Source organism: Zootermopsis nevadensis, unplaced genomic scaffold (assembly GCF_977971745.1).
Source record: "Zootermopsis nevadensis isolate Lab colony 2312 unplaced genomic scaffold, Znev_1.0 Znev_ptg000006l, whole genome shotgun sequence".
NCBI classification, from domain to species: Eukaryota; Metazoa; Arthropoda; class Insecta; order Blattodea; family Termopsidae; genus Zootermopsis; species Zootermopsis nevadensis.
Genome location: NW_028259138.1, coordinates 14,132,812 through 14,149,641, shown reverse-complemented (window position 1 = coordinate 14,149,641; position 16,830 = coordinate 14,132,812). Strand labels below are relative to the sequence as shown.

Below are 16,830 nucleotides of genomic sequence, written 5' to 3'. Positions count from 1 at the left end.
AAGATATCAAATTTCACTTCAAGCCTCATTATCCCAAGAAACAGTTGTATAATAATGATAATAATACGGTGGCGTGGAAAATAATAATTTAATAAGGAAATTGGTGGCTGACATTTTCCCACTTTTGTATTAACTTCCGAATATTATTAAAACTAATTTATAAAAATCGTCCTATGTCATACATTTCAGAACACAAAGCAAAGGACGAAGCCTAACACTGTAATAATTTATACCCGAGGTTACGAATTCATGAAAGTTCACCCTCACGTCGCAATACGCCTTTGTGGTAAGCCACTTCAAGACAGGATTAACGTTTATCTTCATAAGATATCCTAAATACTGTGACGATACCGACAATCAGATACCTTCTGGGTTGTTGCGCCGTGTAGTCTGGTAGACGTTTACTAACGTTTCAGAGGTCCTTGCCGCCTCCATCATCATGGCAAAATCCTACATAATCAGATACTCGTTTTCAATTATAGCTAACGTAAGTGATGCCATCGCGATGGATTGTTACATATAAAACATCGTGGCCTGATTCATTTTAGAAACACATCTGAAATTTTAAAATAGTTTCGTCAGTAGGCAGGTCTTTTTGGACTGGTGATGAGCCCGTCTCAAGGAAGGTCACCGATTACAGTCGACAGCACAAAACAGGAAGTCGAGGACAAACGTCGATGAACTGAGCGGGATTTGAGAACGCGATCCCAACATCAAGAGGCCACCGACATCGGCTATACCTGACGTAAATGTTGAATCCGCGTATTTATCTCACTGGGTCCCATGGAGATCTTGCAACTAAGAGCGTCAGCGGTACAGCCGCTCCTGTGTTGACTTACCAGGTTTCCAATCCGTACTTCTTTTCTCTCTAATTAACGTCTGACACTGCAGTGAGGTTTAAGGTAAGCAGAACATCAAACCCTCCCGCTCACTACATTATATCCACATCATCATCAAAGACACAAAAATTCACTGGAAATTACAGAGATCAAGAGAAGAACGCGGTAAACTAGATACAAGTTATTCAGACACGTGTTCCTTTCAGCTGGCCTATTTAGTGTCTCTGCAAACCACAAAAACTACGAGATCAATTTAGAAGCCTGCATTTCGCTCTTCGATATGGAAAGGCATGATCAGGCCTACGGCTTCGTTCAACGACACCGAACACATCGGTTCCCAAGAGTTCACTGTGACAATAACAATAATTACGAGATAGCCTCTTGAAAAGAATAGTTTGGCAATTCGAGGGAAAAGATAATATTAAAATGGGTAACATAAATGTGCCTTGACGAATGTTCTGGATTGATCTTAATATACATGTAAGTAAATACCCTGTAAAATGATGAATAGATTGAACACAAAAAGTCGTCAATCTACTTCTGGCTTTCAGAATTACTGTATTTCTGTCGGCAAACTGTGGCGCGCGGCTGGACTACTAGCCCTGCGAGTCATGTGGAAGAAGGACGGATGACTAAACGAAGACGAAGACGGCTGTGGACTTAATGTAATTAGACCCAGTAGGTCACGTTACGAAAAACAGACTAAATTTGGTTGCTCAATTAGATTTATCGACATTTATAGCTGGCTAATACTGGAAACAGAGTGAATACTGAACTACTGTATTTTCTCTATGAATACATTCAAAACTTTCAATGATATTTTAATCCTGTATTATCTACGTTGCTTAACTTCTTAAATTTCACTAACATCAACAAAGTTAAACGTTCATTTGAGATCACTGCATGAAACGGGAAGGAGCAGTCAGGGGGCGAAGTTCCTGTCACTACAAAATGTTTCGAAACACAAATTAATTCATCACGTAACGAGCCTTCGTTCGGGCAGTCAGTGGCACGTAAAATATTTAATTTTACAAACACGAACATGGACACCTTTCTGTGTTCTCGCGGACCGTACCAGACAGAACAGGACTTCAGAAGAATAAGATGATCATGTAATTTAGTACCGTACTATGAAGTCCTACCAAGATACAAGGGCGTATTTCTTTCTTCCTTAGACACAGAAGCCTTTCTTATGTTCCATTTTATTACCCCGAGCACGAGAACAGGAGAGCGGCATTTGTGGTCCTCGTCCGCTGTAGCAGCAGCCAACCACGAGATCGGACGCTGATGTAAACGGTTTAGTAAAATATTGACAATAAAAAGCACACAACGGTACAATATCGAATGAAATGAAAACAACATTGTTTTCAAAATGAAAAACACATCTGAAAAGGATCTGTTTTTCTCGATGTCCCACACGGTACACACGCAAACCCAACGTGTTCCAATCGCGGTAAATTGATGAACAGATATAAACATTCGGCTGTGGACTGATGGATTGTTTTATTCTGGATTTGCAGCCTCGTATCCTGAGGGTATCGCGGGGTCTTCCCCTACGGGGTACTCCTGGCAGAGCATGAAGCTAGTCCCTAACATTTACGTAAACCCCAGGTTAAGAAAATAAGAGCTAGAAATCATTTCTCTTACGTGTCTATGGCGTGGCGTTTAAATACGAACAGGGGGAAATTTACCTTCAAGTTAAAGACCCACAGGTTTATTAAAACAACATCCGACTGACTTTAGTTGATACGTAATATCAGCCAAAATCGTTTAAATAATAAACACGAATCATAAACCATTACCTCTCTCTCTCTCTCTCTCGCTCTCTCTCTCTCTGCGTGGTTATCTTAATCTATTTAGACATTTGGCAGGACTCCTTGGACGAAGGAATCGGCCCGTCGCAAGGTCTCTCTCTACCTATGAAGTGGGATTCGAACCCCAGTAGAAACAGCAGTAATATCAAAATTCCTTTACTGAAGGCGTAGGAATAAAAAGGGCACAAGCCGCAAGAGAGAAACGAAGTTAGTTTAGTGGAAAAGACAGTTTACGTACAATGTCCCACACAGACGAGTCTGTTCATCAAGCTGCTGTTGGCAACACTGATATACCGTATTTCCTTCTATGACGTCGTCGACTGCAAGACGAAATCTTGATTTAATAAAGGATTTTCAAGAAAAGAGACGTTATAGAGATTCCTAGGACGCACACCGATTTCATAGACTTTAAAATGTTGAGGAAGTTCGTCTCAAACTTCAGGAAATGCCGTTTTTGAATTCTGTCTCCGAAGTTCCCTTATCTGCTTGTTAATAGCCTTAAAGACGCAATAGTGTCTTTCACGAGTGTCCTTTCCTTAATTTTCGAAAGTGTAAGTCCGCGTACGTTCAGAAATGTTCACACAATTTATGAAAATTGCTATAAATGTTATTTAAATTTACACAACTTTTGTAGCTCAATGTTTAATTCGTCCTGGTAAAATCTGAGCCCAAAAAACTTGGTGGTAACAATACACATACTTCATGGGCCATTCGATGTTCGTATTTTTGACGTCTATTCAGCACAAGCCATTTTGTTTGGGAAGGAAATAAGTCCGAATTGTTTGCGTTGAAGCCATCAGTGACAGCTGAGAAGTGTATTCACACGTGTAGTAAAATTTAAATGGAAAAATTAAGGTCTCTCAGCCGCAGGATCGATCAGCTTTGCCGTAGATTGTACTGACATGGTAATCTCTTTGTAGCACTTTGGACACCCCTGTTTATGCACTGTGGAGTTGTTGTTGGACATGGTTACTGAAAACGTCCTTTCTCTGCTTGCCTGCTCAATAAATTTGCTGTACGTTCCTGATGAATGCATCGTACCTGTTTTGTTTCGAACATTTTACGAAGTCCAAAGGTCATATCATAGGATAAAAAAGGTCTACTCTGTGACAATTATCAGCTAAAGTCCAGTACGGCTTTTGTTTAGACTAGGACAGCTGTCGAAAAAGATTGTGCAATTCCTTGACAGTTTCAGATACGTAGGAATCAGCGTAATTCGATGATAAGGAAGGCTTTTTGTAGGCCCACAGGCACAGACCGAAACACGTAGCTTCGACTCCCCAGCAGAACGACACGTAAAAGCTGAAATTTTTACGAGTTAATAAACTTACATCCGGGATTGTAAAGTGAGCGACGTATCAATCAAGGTCACCGATCCTTAAAGAACATCTACCAACACACACTGCACATTTCTCTACTCCATTCAGCTCAGGGAAATTTACTGGTACGAAACATTAAATTGATAAATTCATACAAATTCCGAAATCGATGCTGCAGAGAAACAAGCAAGACAGACAACCATTAATATTTGACATTTCAATAAATCTAACTAAACTATAATTAACACTGCAAAATTGATTCTTAGAAATTGGACACAATCAGATCTAATAAATCGTACCAATAACAATGTAACAATGTCAACACTCATTATTCATTGCAATCTCGCACAGTTGATCCTTTCCAGGATATAACGCGAGTTCAACAATGTCTGACTACAGGTTTCTTCAAATTTCCTGCATTACAAACAATAAAAAAAAATCGCTTTTTTGAGATACAATGATCTAACGGCGATGAAATTGATTGTGATCTCCTGGGAATAAGTCGTGTTGTCTTGTAAATATCGAGAATATACGTCCCTCTGAAACGTCGATAACCAGTACAACAATTGACGACGACACTACCACAATCCGCACTTCAATTAAAGTAAAAATTAATGTCTATAGATATCCCACTTAACAATGGACCTACAACAATGCTTCGAGGCTTTTTATTCCTACGTCTAAAAGTGCGGAGATGGAATATGGCACATTTTACGAAGCTGTCTCATTTCGTAATTAATTCCACGCTGGTTACATTAATGATTGATGAATGGAAAACTGTGCAAAATTTACAGAAGCTACGTTAAGCTAAGTTACGATGAATAGAGGCAGAACAACGCGTTCTCATTTAGAAATCCCTTTAGAACTAGGAAATTAGAAAGAAACACGTAACCTATAAATAAGACCGTCATTGTGAGGTTTCTACAATAAAATTAAAGAGAAATGTTGGTTTCTGCAGTCCTGCAGTTATTTTCAGAGTTAATCTGCCTACAAAGGCAACTTCTTTGCACAAACTGCACAGTAAACAAACCGAAGGGCATTAAACACGAAAAGTTGTTTGAATGCATCGCACAAGGAGCCTAGCCACAAATCCTACGCGCACTTTTGTGTTCTAAAACGATGCCTGACATCAAGACGCCGGAGTTCTTGACAAGCTGCTAGTACGCTAGCTAGTCAACAAATCCGGGTTCATTACCGTGATCACAACACACCGACGCTGATCCCCCATCCTGAGCATGACACTTGCAATCCACACTGTCAAAACCTATTTCTCAAAGAGCCATTGCATCTTCGCGTAGGTTTTTCCAGGACTCCCTTCTACTCAGGCATTCTCATATCCCCTCACGGGCACCTCACGCCCCGTCCGTCTTAAACTCCTTGATTTTATTACAGTAAAATATTTCGTGAAGTGTACAAACTGTGCACCTCCCTCCTGTCACTTCAAGGGGATTAATAAAAATTCATAATGAGATCCTCCATACATTAAATAATTAAATTCAGTTCAATAATGTCGGGTAGAAATATTACAATAATTTATTTTCCTCTATTACACATTAAGAAATTAATCTCAACTCAATTAATTTTTAAGATTAATTAACTCAAGTGATCCCAGTTCTCTTCTTTGGACAGGACTGAGAATTACTCAGAAACGAAATACAAAATTATGTTCTTTGTTCGTTTCTTTTCCTCTGGATTTGTGCCATAGTTCAGCAGCAAAGTTAAAAACGAATCCACTGCGTTTCAGGTGAAACTCCCTTATAACGTCGGGTCGGACGGAAGAGGCAATTCCCAGTCCCTGAAGAATAAGAAGAAGACGTCGTGGCTTCGTTTTTAATACACTGAACGATGGATCAAGTCGAAGGACCGTCACAACTAGAGTTATAATCGTATATAATAATATAATAAAGATTATGGCCCACTCTCATTACACATCAGCATCAGGAGTTTTACAAAACTTTCAGACTCACTGAAAGCACGTTCGTGAAAGTTGTTTCATTAAGTCTGAAGCCCCTGACACCAGGAAACAGATTTACTCGAAAAAGCTTTAAGTTATCTACGACGTCAGTCTTACGCACTTCTATTCTAAGTCACAATATGAGGTCCCTCTCCTCGCAACAAACACTTTTACAGGATTGCCACTACTAAAAATGTCGCAGCGGGAGAAAGGAACTGAAATCGACAAGCTGTGTCGTAGAATTTAACCAGCATTTAAAGAATTGTCACAACCCGGAGATATCTGGTTCAGATCGGGCCCCATTATGGGCTATTTTTAATACGGTAATTAACCTTTGGGGTTTCATTTTCGACGGTAAATTTCTTGACTGACTGTGGGATTATAGGATTCTAAAGATGAATCCAGGCCACATAAATTAAACCAATTTCATGTATTTATCATTTGCCCCGAGCGTACTACGTGCATGCCAGTCTAATCCCCCTTGCATTGCTTACATTAATAATAACAACAGGCCTATTTGTTGAAGAGCGACAATTATAAATTCTGTAATTACGTAATTTTTCCAGCTTCCTGAATCCCCCCCGTGGTACAAATATTATCTTCGGTACGTTGGTCTGATTGGCAGAAGTTTTCAGGCAGAATTGTCAACTAAGTCTTGGAACGAGAAAGCCAGTTTAAATATCGGCATGAATTAATGACCGATGCATGAAGAACGACTGTCATGACCCGATGTTTCGCTGTCGTAAGATCAAAAGAGGGCCCGCTACTTTGCCGACTGAGAGAGAGAGAAGCCCGGCGAAGCGTCAGAATGCTATCTCATTCCCATTGGCTAACTCATCAGAATTTGTTTATTATCGAGAATATAAAACAAATGAGCAAAAATATTATAGAAGAGGCCATATTCATAATTCTACACACTTGTACAGGCCGACAAAGACACTAGTGACTCTATAAATACTTTACTTAGTATCAATTAAATGACGATGAATTAAACAAAGCGCATTTAATCACATAATTAAGCTTTCTTGGAGGATTCAAGTGCGTTATAAAAGTTACGTGGACAATTTACGAGTTCCAGCACTACACGAGAATCGTACGGCAGTCAGATTTCTGCACAAAGTGAGCGTCACTCTGCTTAGAACTGTTCAAGAAACAAAACTCCTCTCACACGCGAAACGATCACAGGAATTCCATCCGTTTCCAAAAAGAACAAGACTTTCTGCCCCGATTCTGAGACAGATCCTCTATAAACCACAACGCCGTTGGGTGCTCTTCGTATTGAATATGCAGCCCTACAAGAACAGTTGCGTCAATCAACATTTATTATATACGCACTCCTTTCTAAGTTCAGTGCTTTCGTCTCTTGCCAATTTAAGTACCCATGGATTATAAGCCCAACTGACGCGTAGATACACGCTTTTGTTTCGTCTCTGAAAAATACCGCTACAAAATAAATTACGGGATTTCTGTTAGGTTGGCAGGTCTGCTTTGTCAATTTCAAAACTGAATCTAAGATAAAGACGGAGATACTTCAGACTGCTTAACTTAGAGGCGTGCTTTCACAGTCTAAATACAGGTAGAACAATTTGGATCTTTATCTTTTATTATTGATATTTGAATAGTTTTGAATGACGGGAACAGATAACGATTAAAGTACTTTAAAATCGTGCATTTACTTAGTACAATTGCCAAACGTACCTCAATGTATTATAAATGTACGCTCTCTTCGTTAAATTGTTATGCATCACGAGTTTTTATTTCGCTTTAAAGGGAGCAAATACGTTTTTGAAGCACGGAACCGAAGTTTATTTCGACGTCATGACAGACACCAATCGGTTCCAGGAAACCGGGCAAATTGTGCACTAAGCGTTTGTCTATGAGACAAGCAAACTTGCATTTGTTCGAAACTGACAGTGACAGCAAACAAATATGCTTTACGGTACATCGGAATTCAAACTCAGTTAATTATAAAGGCCTCTCCTCATTCACGTGACGAATAAATTAACAGCTTTGCTTCTGAATCACAAACACGACTCGAAGCCATAATCTGTCCCGTACCTCAGAACGGGAATCATTTTACCACAGTCATCGGCTCTTGGCAAAGAATCAAAAGTATTTTTTACCCGGGTAGCATCAAACGCGGAAAATAAAATCGTATTTCTTGATGCCGAATTCGAATTCCAAAAAGATTAAGAAGAAGAATTGAAACAAATTACAAACTGCTTCTAGGTTTATCCAAAATGTGTTCATCAGTGCTTCAGTTGAAAAATGGCTTTCAAAACTGAAAATGTTTGTGCGAAGGGGGAAAGTGTATTAGAAGACATCATTCAGACATAATTATAAATAGTTACATTTTTACTGAAATATATAAAATCTTACACTTGTATTTACACACAAATTCACAGACGTGAGTGCGACAATTACATGACGCGGAAAATTCTGTTCAGTCGGCAGAATTTTAGAATTTTCGTAAAATGCGAACACAGTGCAACCATAATTTAAATTTTAAGCCCTCCTCCTCCACCTGAAAGTTGACTCGTTCCAACAACGCCCATCTCGTCAGTAACAATTCGGTAATTAAAATCGCATTAATTAAAGGCACACGGTGAATGGTAAAAGCGCGTTTGTGACTGCGTGTTTTTTTTGTTTTTTTTGTTGTTGTTTTTTGGGGGGGGCTCATTCTGAAAAAAAATTTATGTAGTGACGTTACAGGTCGCCCACGGACTGTACGGACGCCAACCAGTGAAGACGCCGTACGAGCTGCCTCGCAGGCTAAAAAATCTCTAGCTGTGGTTTCAGCTCGACGGAAGATATCCGGAGGTGGTTGAACGCGGCACATCCGGGAAGGTGGACTGGACGTGGAGGGCCGATCGCATGGCCGGGGCTATCTCCGATGGATTTTTCCTGTGGGAGTACCTGAAGAAGAACGCGCATTGAGGCAGTCCCGCCCAGGACTACCGGAGATCTCTCAAGGCTTCGAGCGACGGTCGACGCCAACGTGTTAAGGCGTCCACCTTAAAATGGACGGAGGCCGCTTCGAACACATTGTAGGTACGAGGCGCCCATGGTTTGACCATCTGACAGCTTGCGCCATTTCACGGTGACGTTTCTTAGGAAAACTAAACGTCACAGAACGTATCTTGTATAATATTCTCTCGGCTTTCACTTTATCAAGAAATAACGCTACGGAGAGCTTTTGCGCAAATTTCGTTTCACTCTGTACATTGTAAATCGCATTGAACTGAGGAACAGAATATGAAGTTAACATACGAAAGTTTTGCTATTTGTTTTGTGATTCCTTCCCGTTGAAAGCAAACTGCAGAACTTTAAGGTCATCAGAATAGAATTCATCTAATTTTGACAGATCAGCTGTGTCAATTCCCTTCAATTTCAATTTCGGCAACGACGAATTAATCCAGTGCATCGTCGCATTTCAGAGACGAGTGATGTTATTTAACTGCGCATTACGAATATCATAAGAACGGAAAGTCATTCTACATGTTCAACCCACCATTTTCTCCGCCCTCCAAATTCTTTCAAACGTATGAGCTGTGTTTTCCTTGTTTTTTTAATAATATCAATTTACCGAGTGGCCATTTAAAACTCCACCGCTAAATGTTCTTTGAAAATTCTCCTGAATAATAAAAAGGCAGTATACCGTTATAGCCGTTCCCCATTCCCGGATTTACCTGGACTGGCGAAATACGCATCGCGACGCTTTGAAGCACTAGATAGCTGTAGAGCTGCCTGGCGTTCAGAGTTCCGGAATTATTTATCGAAATTTCTGCACATTGCTCGGTCTTTAACTGTAACTGTCATCAGTGTTTCAGGTAAAGTGACGATGAATTGTATCTCCACACACACACACACGCCAAGCCTTCTGTGTTAACAGAAGCTACGCTCCAGCGTCTGAAACGTGGCCTGTAGATTGCGGTGGACCAACGCGGACCAGAATCAGGTCCGAGTAACTTTATTAAAGACTACCAGTTCCAAATTTAATTAAAATCCGTAGAGTCTTCAGGGGTGTCGCAATGTTACTGGGGGGCTGTACACACAGACTGGGCATTGTGCGTTTCATAAAAGGCGTATAAATTAGTTGACAAACGAGTAACAGAAAGCGACTCCGGACACCTGCAATTTCCCACGATGAGGCCGAGGGGGCGGGGAGGAGACCTTGAGACGCGATACAAGTGCAGCTGAAAACAGGGGATCCGGACACAAGAGCTAACGCGATCTAATCAGACTTCGTAAACGCTGATTGATGCTCTGGTACTTAACAAAACTCACGATATACGACTCGTAATTAAAGGATGGTACAATCTGTAACTAGTTACTCAACAAAATGTTAATTATAATTAATCGATCATACGTATTAATGTCTTTCTGCAATGTCATGTTTTCTTACATTAAAAACTAGCAGAATTTCCTGTTTCAATGTTTAATGAGCCGAATGTCTTAACACACGTTAAGCGTAGAAAGGAAATAAGACGATTCCGAAACACCTCGACTGCTTTCAAAATGGGTTACAAAAATGACGATTAAACATGAATAAATTACAGTAAAATTAATCCAAACCGTTGATTAATATTTTATGTTGTTACAATTTTAACGACTTTATGTTTCTAAATAAAACGCGTTACTTCGTTAAAATATTCCTTCCTTCATTAAGACATAATAAACACGTCGTTCGAGTAACTTAAGAACTTTCGCCTCAACAGAAACATAATTTTATTAACTTTCATGTGCAGAATATTTATATGACAAAATACAAATCTTCCTGCAACCTTTCCATTATATCAGACAGTAAAATTATACACCACGCGAAGCAATGAAAGCTTGGCTGAACAGCAATAGTCATTGGAGCCAAATTGGCTCAATTAAACTGGAAATCAATCAGATGACACGAGATTCGCACTAAGACCGGCGATCCTCGTCTATCGACGTGTAACAGCGCGAGCTGCTTGTCTGACCTTGCGACATCCGGCGAACACCTGGTCATTTCGACTGCACACGTGGCCTGCAGTCTTTCTCCGAGCAGTCGCTGTTTTCACAAAATCATTAACAACTTCGCGCCAGTAATTAATATCACGACGCACGAATCAACTGCTTTCGCCCTGCGTTTCGACACACACTCTTGCAAATATTAGAATAGAATGTTTTTAAACTTAAACTTAATACGAATTAAGTCATAACAGTTTAGATACGTACTAGGGAAATCAGACGCCACAAACAGTGACTTAACTCTTTGAAGTCGAAGTTCGTGTTAATAAGATTTAAAGAAAGAAAACATTACTCCACTACAAAAATCAAATTTCTAATGTTATTTAAGGAATTAACAGCTGCTTATTCTGGAAGAAATTCAGCTAATCGTTAAACTGGATCCCGTAGCTGCCACGGGAAGCTCGAAGTGACGACCCTCTGCTTCCAAACACGCCTCACATCGTCAGAACTTGTTTCTGGAAAAACGTCCAATTTTCTGTGCTCGTTTTCGTCTGTTCACGTAAGCACGTAAAACGCGAGTTCTGGGTGAGGAAACCAATCTGGGGGCAGAAGGCCATGGACGACTGTCCTTTTTATAAGGGGGGGAGACACCTGCACTACTGGATTCGGTAGACTGAGCTATTCCGATCGCCGAAACTCGTTTTAAAACAAAGAAATAAAAGAATTCGTCAGATCGGGAATAACTCGGTCTACCGGACCCAACTGAGGAGGTTTCTAAGTGTCGCCAGTCAACTGTGTTCATCGAGATCTGAAAAATATTCGAAGGATGGATCGACTTCCGTGTTTTTACGAGGGAAACTGACGAAAAATTAACAGACAACTGACAACGCCCAAAAATAAATAAAGCGAAATTGTAATACCATCGCCGAATTATTTTCAAATATTTACGTCTCCAATTATTTTGCTGCTAAACGCCGGAATAATTAATAAAATCTGCTGTAAATGATACAGAATTTCAATTTAATTTTACACTCGCGTCGATGAACGTACCTATTCCTAAAAACAATTAACAGGATACACGGCTTTTGGATTAACTAGTTTCGGACTTCACGCATGCGACAAAGATCATTTCTTCAGTAACGAACAGAAAATTTTCTGCAAAACAAATGCGAACACTAAACGCACATGCATTATTTGCGCGAGCGTCTACGTGGCCGTGTAATGCAGAAGCGAGAGAGCAGACTGACAAATTATGAATGACGTTACACGTTCAAGTACAAGCCTGTCACAGGCTCCGAAAAAACACGTGACCTATGAACTTCACTACCGAGCGGATCGCTTCGAAAATACTGTGATCGGGCATCCGACTTCTCGCTGAGTTCCCTTCAAAATCCGTATGAAAATATCTTCAACTACCAACAATGAACAGCTTACATTACAGTTCTTCTGTTTCCATCACGTTACAATTGTTAAGAATTCCACATTGCAAATAATGACGGCGAAATTCTGATTTCAATACGAAATCAGTCTCGGGGCTATCGTAACAATGACGAACAAAATATATTCAGAATGTTTAAGGTCTATTTTCTGTACACGCAGTGACATCTATTAATGACCGCTGGAAACTACTTCAATAACCGCAATGTCTTAACATCTGCTCCGAAGACTTATTTAAATTAGCGAAAGCTGAGAAGTGAACACAAGGTTTCGGTCCGGGAAACTGGAAGACATAGACGTAGATGGGAGGATAACATTCAAATGGATCTTGGAAGGGTGTGCTCTGGAGTCAGGATAGAGACCAGTGGCGTACTCTTTTAAAGACTGTAATAAATCTCAGATTACATAAAACACAGGAACATTCTTGGTTGAATAAAAAACTATCAGCTTTGAGGAAGTACTCTGCTCCAGAAAATTAGTTATTACAGATACAAACTACTTTAGAATTGAAAGTGTTAATGCAGATTAATTAGTTATAGGGTGAAGATATATTTGGCACATCATCGAAAAATATCTCGGCTGTTCATTCAATAACACGACATTTAAGAATAGTACGAACATAAGAACACGCCACGTTCTTTTTTTATTTTAAGACCTAAAGAAAAATCCATTCGCGTCTATCTTGACCGGAGTCCGTGGGAACTCGTTCCCGCCCCAACGAACCAGGACCGCACGCGAGGAAAACAACATCAGCGTAAAAAGTGACCACCAAACCTGGACGATCGCACAGCCACTGCGTCGAAAGTTTAAAGCGGTAAATTATTCTTTTCACTTCAGCATTACGGTAATTTTTACTTAAAATCTCACGACGAACGCAAGCGAACTGCTGACTAAACTGAGGAAGTACGGAGCGTGTCATTATAGCTCCGTGGAGCAATGCCTTTATCAGGAAGCTAATTAGTCAGCGCCTCGGGAAGTCAAGAAACTTTCGTTCTCATGTCGAACTCCAAGTTTCATCAACATTCACTCTTCCCTATCTAAAACTAGATAAATCTAGTTCACACCCCTCAATCGATACGCTTTCATACCACCACCACCCCCCCCCCCATTCATGACCAGGTCTTCCAAGTTTCTTCTTTCCTTAAACTTCCGTAGGATTTGAGGTTTTAACGGCAATAAAGGTGATGAGTAATGACACATCGCCCTGATGATGGAGGCAGCAGAAACCTCCGAAACGTTGGTAAACCTCTACTGGACTACACGGTACTACAACCCAGAAAGCAGTAATCTTGCATACATCTGTCTTGTCTCCCATGCATGCTACACGCCCGGCTTATTTAATGCAGTAGATTCCGGTTAAATGGGGCAGCCGCTTCTAGTCCCGATGTGTCCCAATTAACCGGAAACCACTGTATCTTTTAAGTCGATGAGTATAATAATATTTAACGAAAGGTGATGACTTTTATTTTGTTGTTATTACACAAAACCCCGCCAACGCTGCCCAATTAACTTCCAAAACTTCCATCAAGTACGTCTAACACTGGGCGCCTCTGAAGCTTTCGGTACGCGGACGCAAGGCCGAGCGCGCGAAGGTCACCCGAGTCATGACATCGTCAACCTGCTATTATAAGAACAAAGAGTTCGTAACCTGTTTGCTGCATTTCGTGTACGGTCAAACAGAACGTCTCTAGTTTCGTGAAGAAATTTAAAAGTAACAAAATATATCTCAGCGTCACTTTAACCTCGTAACTGAGCAATTTTCTTACCTGATCGTCCCGTTGGAGTGGCGGCAGAAGGATAGGGTGTTGTCGACGCAGGAGGTGCAGGCAGAGGGTACACCGGATCGCAACATTCCCGTTCTGGGAATTCGCTGGCCAGAGTCCGGCAAACCGCGAAGGCCAATAGGCCAAGTCCGAGAAAGAAGCTGCAACTGGTTAGCTTCTTCATGGGGGGCAGTAATATGGGCGGTCATTGGGCCAACACTTGGCCGCCCATCCCGCCAACGCCGAACAAAAACTTTGGCAAAAACCTGCAGCTCCTATCACTGTTTTAATGTAATTATAATAAACAACTCTTTGAGAATTTCTTCAGCTTCTAAACACATTAAGTACCAACACAAGCACTAGACACTTAGCACACTTAATTTAAACAAACTTTTATTCTTTCCTTTACGATACGCCGCGCGAGAAACTAGTTCCAAACTGACCACGAAGACAGATCTCGTCCCAAAGTTAGATAGGGCGGCAATGACACGCTTAGCGGGACCAAGCAACAACTCCCGCCAACTAGCGGAAGGAGAATGCGCACTGCTTCTGCGACGGCGAGCTTCGGCTATGTTCGCCAGTGTTCGGGTACCACGCTGAGACGCCTTGACAACAAGTACTATATAACCACACACTCGCGGGTTTGAGCCAATTTCAGTGCACGAGAGTAATTCTACCATACAAATTAGTCAAACGATGTTTGCGTTGAGTGTTAGCTCAACAACCAAAATAAATCTGAGCAGTGACGTTGGTTAAATAAGGGTTGTATGTACACCGAATCAGCGCTACATTAAGACGCTAACCTGAAAAACAGAATTCATGAAATACTTTCCCCGAATAACTTAATATCAAAATTAATTAGTGTCCTGTTTCGTGTTTTGCGAGAAGTGGAGTAGCCACGGACAATATGTGGTGTTGGACACTCGCTTTTTCTCGATTACTGGATAACCGAAGTGTCCACCATGCATTCACCGGCATTCAACCGAAACGTCGTGGAATACTAGCGACCACACGTCATTGGTCGTCACAGTAGCATGAAACTTTGCTGTCAAGTCTTCCGTGTAAATCGGCAGAATCCCTGTAAACATTTTTTATTTATTGAATAAAATTTTTTTTGGATATTATCCATCGCCTAGTAAATATAAAACGTAAAACGACGTTTCGGAGATGGGACTCTATCTCCGTCTTCAGGTTCCTACGCTAGATAGAGCTAATCCCTATCTCCGGACCAACTGTGTAGGAACCTGAAGACGGAGATAGAGTCCCATCTCCGAAACGTCGTTTTTTACGTTTTATATTTACTAGACGATGGATAATATCCAAGGAAATTTTTATTCAATTGACTCTTCACCATCGTCAAGAAGTTTTAGATTTGATTTTTTATTTATGTTCCTGTACGGAGAGTTTAATTCCGGAGATTTCGCATGCTGTGGTCCACAATCACCAAGGATCAATAAAAAATCACACAATTCGTACATTTCACTCGCCCTTTCTTGCTGATAGTCTTAGTGCCACGGTCGTTCAGTCCTTAGTCAGAACAAAATTATTGGAGACGATTCGAGCTCTGAATGCGCGCACGAGCGCGTATTATAACACAGCATCCACAAGTCGGTCGACAGCTTCTTCTTATTCGCTGAAACTGCTCTCCCACCTGCCGGCAGTTGAGTCCGAGGAGACCTCAGATCAATGTCTCTGAGTAATTTATCTCGCAGACTATTCGGCGTCTGCAGAACGATGAAATATTTACTCGTCTATTGACGGCACAGAACTCGTATTTCTCATACGCCCGAACGAGCTCTTCTGTCTCAACTTTTCGGACTGACTTCGGGTCATTACGCATTCAAACATACATATTCAGTGTACCTGAAAGACCATGATTTGTGTAAAAGGGTGTCATCGAATGAGCTCTCTGACTTACTCAACTGCAATGATTGTAAAAAAGTAAGGAATATTTTCTACACCTAAGAGCATAGATAATGTATTAAAACGCATTTATATATTATAAATTGCACCGACATAATTCTATTTTATCTACGTAAAAATGAAAGGTGTCTCAGTGGAGCTTGCACTCTGCTTATCCATTTGTAGGTCTTTCCGATGGAAGAAGTTTATTGATTTCTATTACTTTAATAGTGATTTGATTACATGAAATATCTCTGTTTTAGTTCCCACGTTAAGAAAGCAGTTTAGTGAGAGGGGAATATAATACAAAAATCCGGTCCAGAGAACGGAACGAAAATTACGAATAGCGTGGGCGAAGCTCCCTTATTATTTTAAGTCACTTCGCAAGTTTCTAGAGCAGAAAATGCTTTTTACCCAAAACATTCTACAACTGTTTTTGCCTTGGGAGAGGGCACATTAGCTATCGTCCAGTTCATAAATGTGATTTGTGTAATTGGTCAGTATTTTGGTACGTCTTTTATACTCCCAAAAGAGGGGTAAAATTTATTTTGTTTCCAAATTAATCGACATTTTTAAATAAATTTCTTAAATTCCAGATATATTAGACATATATGTCAGTGTGAGTTTCTGTTATGGGTCTAAGTAGTGTTTCTCTGGATCATTTACACAGTGACGCTGGAATCCACCTGGAGCTTTCTCCCAGCTGCACGATGAAATTGTTCGTCGCTGCCTATGTAAGGGACCGCATCATATATTTAGCTATTCGCAAACCTAATCGAATATACGTTTTAGGATAAAACTGCTAAAAATTTGTTTACTTAGAAAAGCAATTAGCACGCCTGTTATAATGTGAAATTGTGC

General features: G+C 40.5%; 1 protein-coding gene across 6 annotated transcripts in view; it reads right to left on the bottom strand.

Moving 5' to 3' along the window:
- Gfrl (Glial cell line-derived neurotrophic family receptor-like) overlaps nt 1-16,830 on the bottom strand; it is a 557,991-nt gene that overhangs the window by 311,055 nt on the left and 230,106 nt on the right. For 2 of the 6 annotated variants that reach the window (XM_087343773.1, XM_022066846.2), the window contains exon 1: nt 14,071-14,565. The exons of 2 other annotated variants lie outside the window; for them this stretch is intronic. In XM_087343773.1, the coding sequence (XP_087199899.1) occupies nt 14,071-14,251 (181 nt within the window). In that variant the 5' untranslated portion in view covers nt 14,252-14,565. Of the gene's footprint in view, nt 1-14,070; nt 14,567-16,830 lie in introns of those variants that run through there. 2 more of the 6 variants (XM_087343772.1, XM_087343768.1) reach the window with 2 other exon arrangements.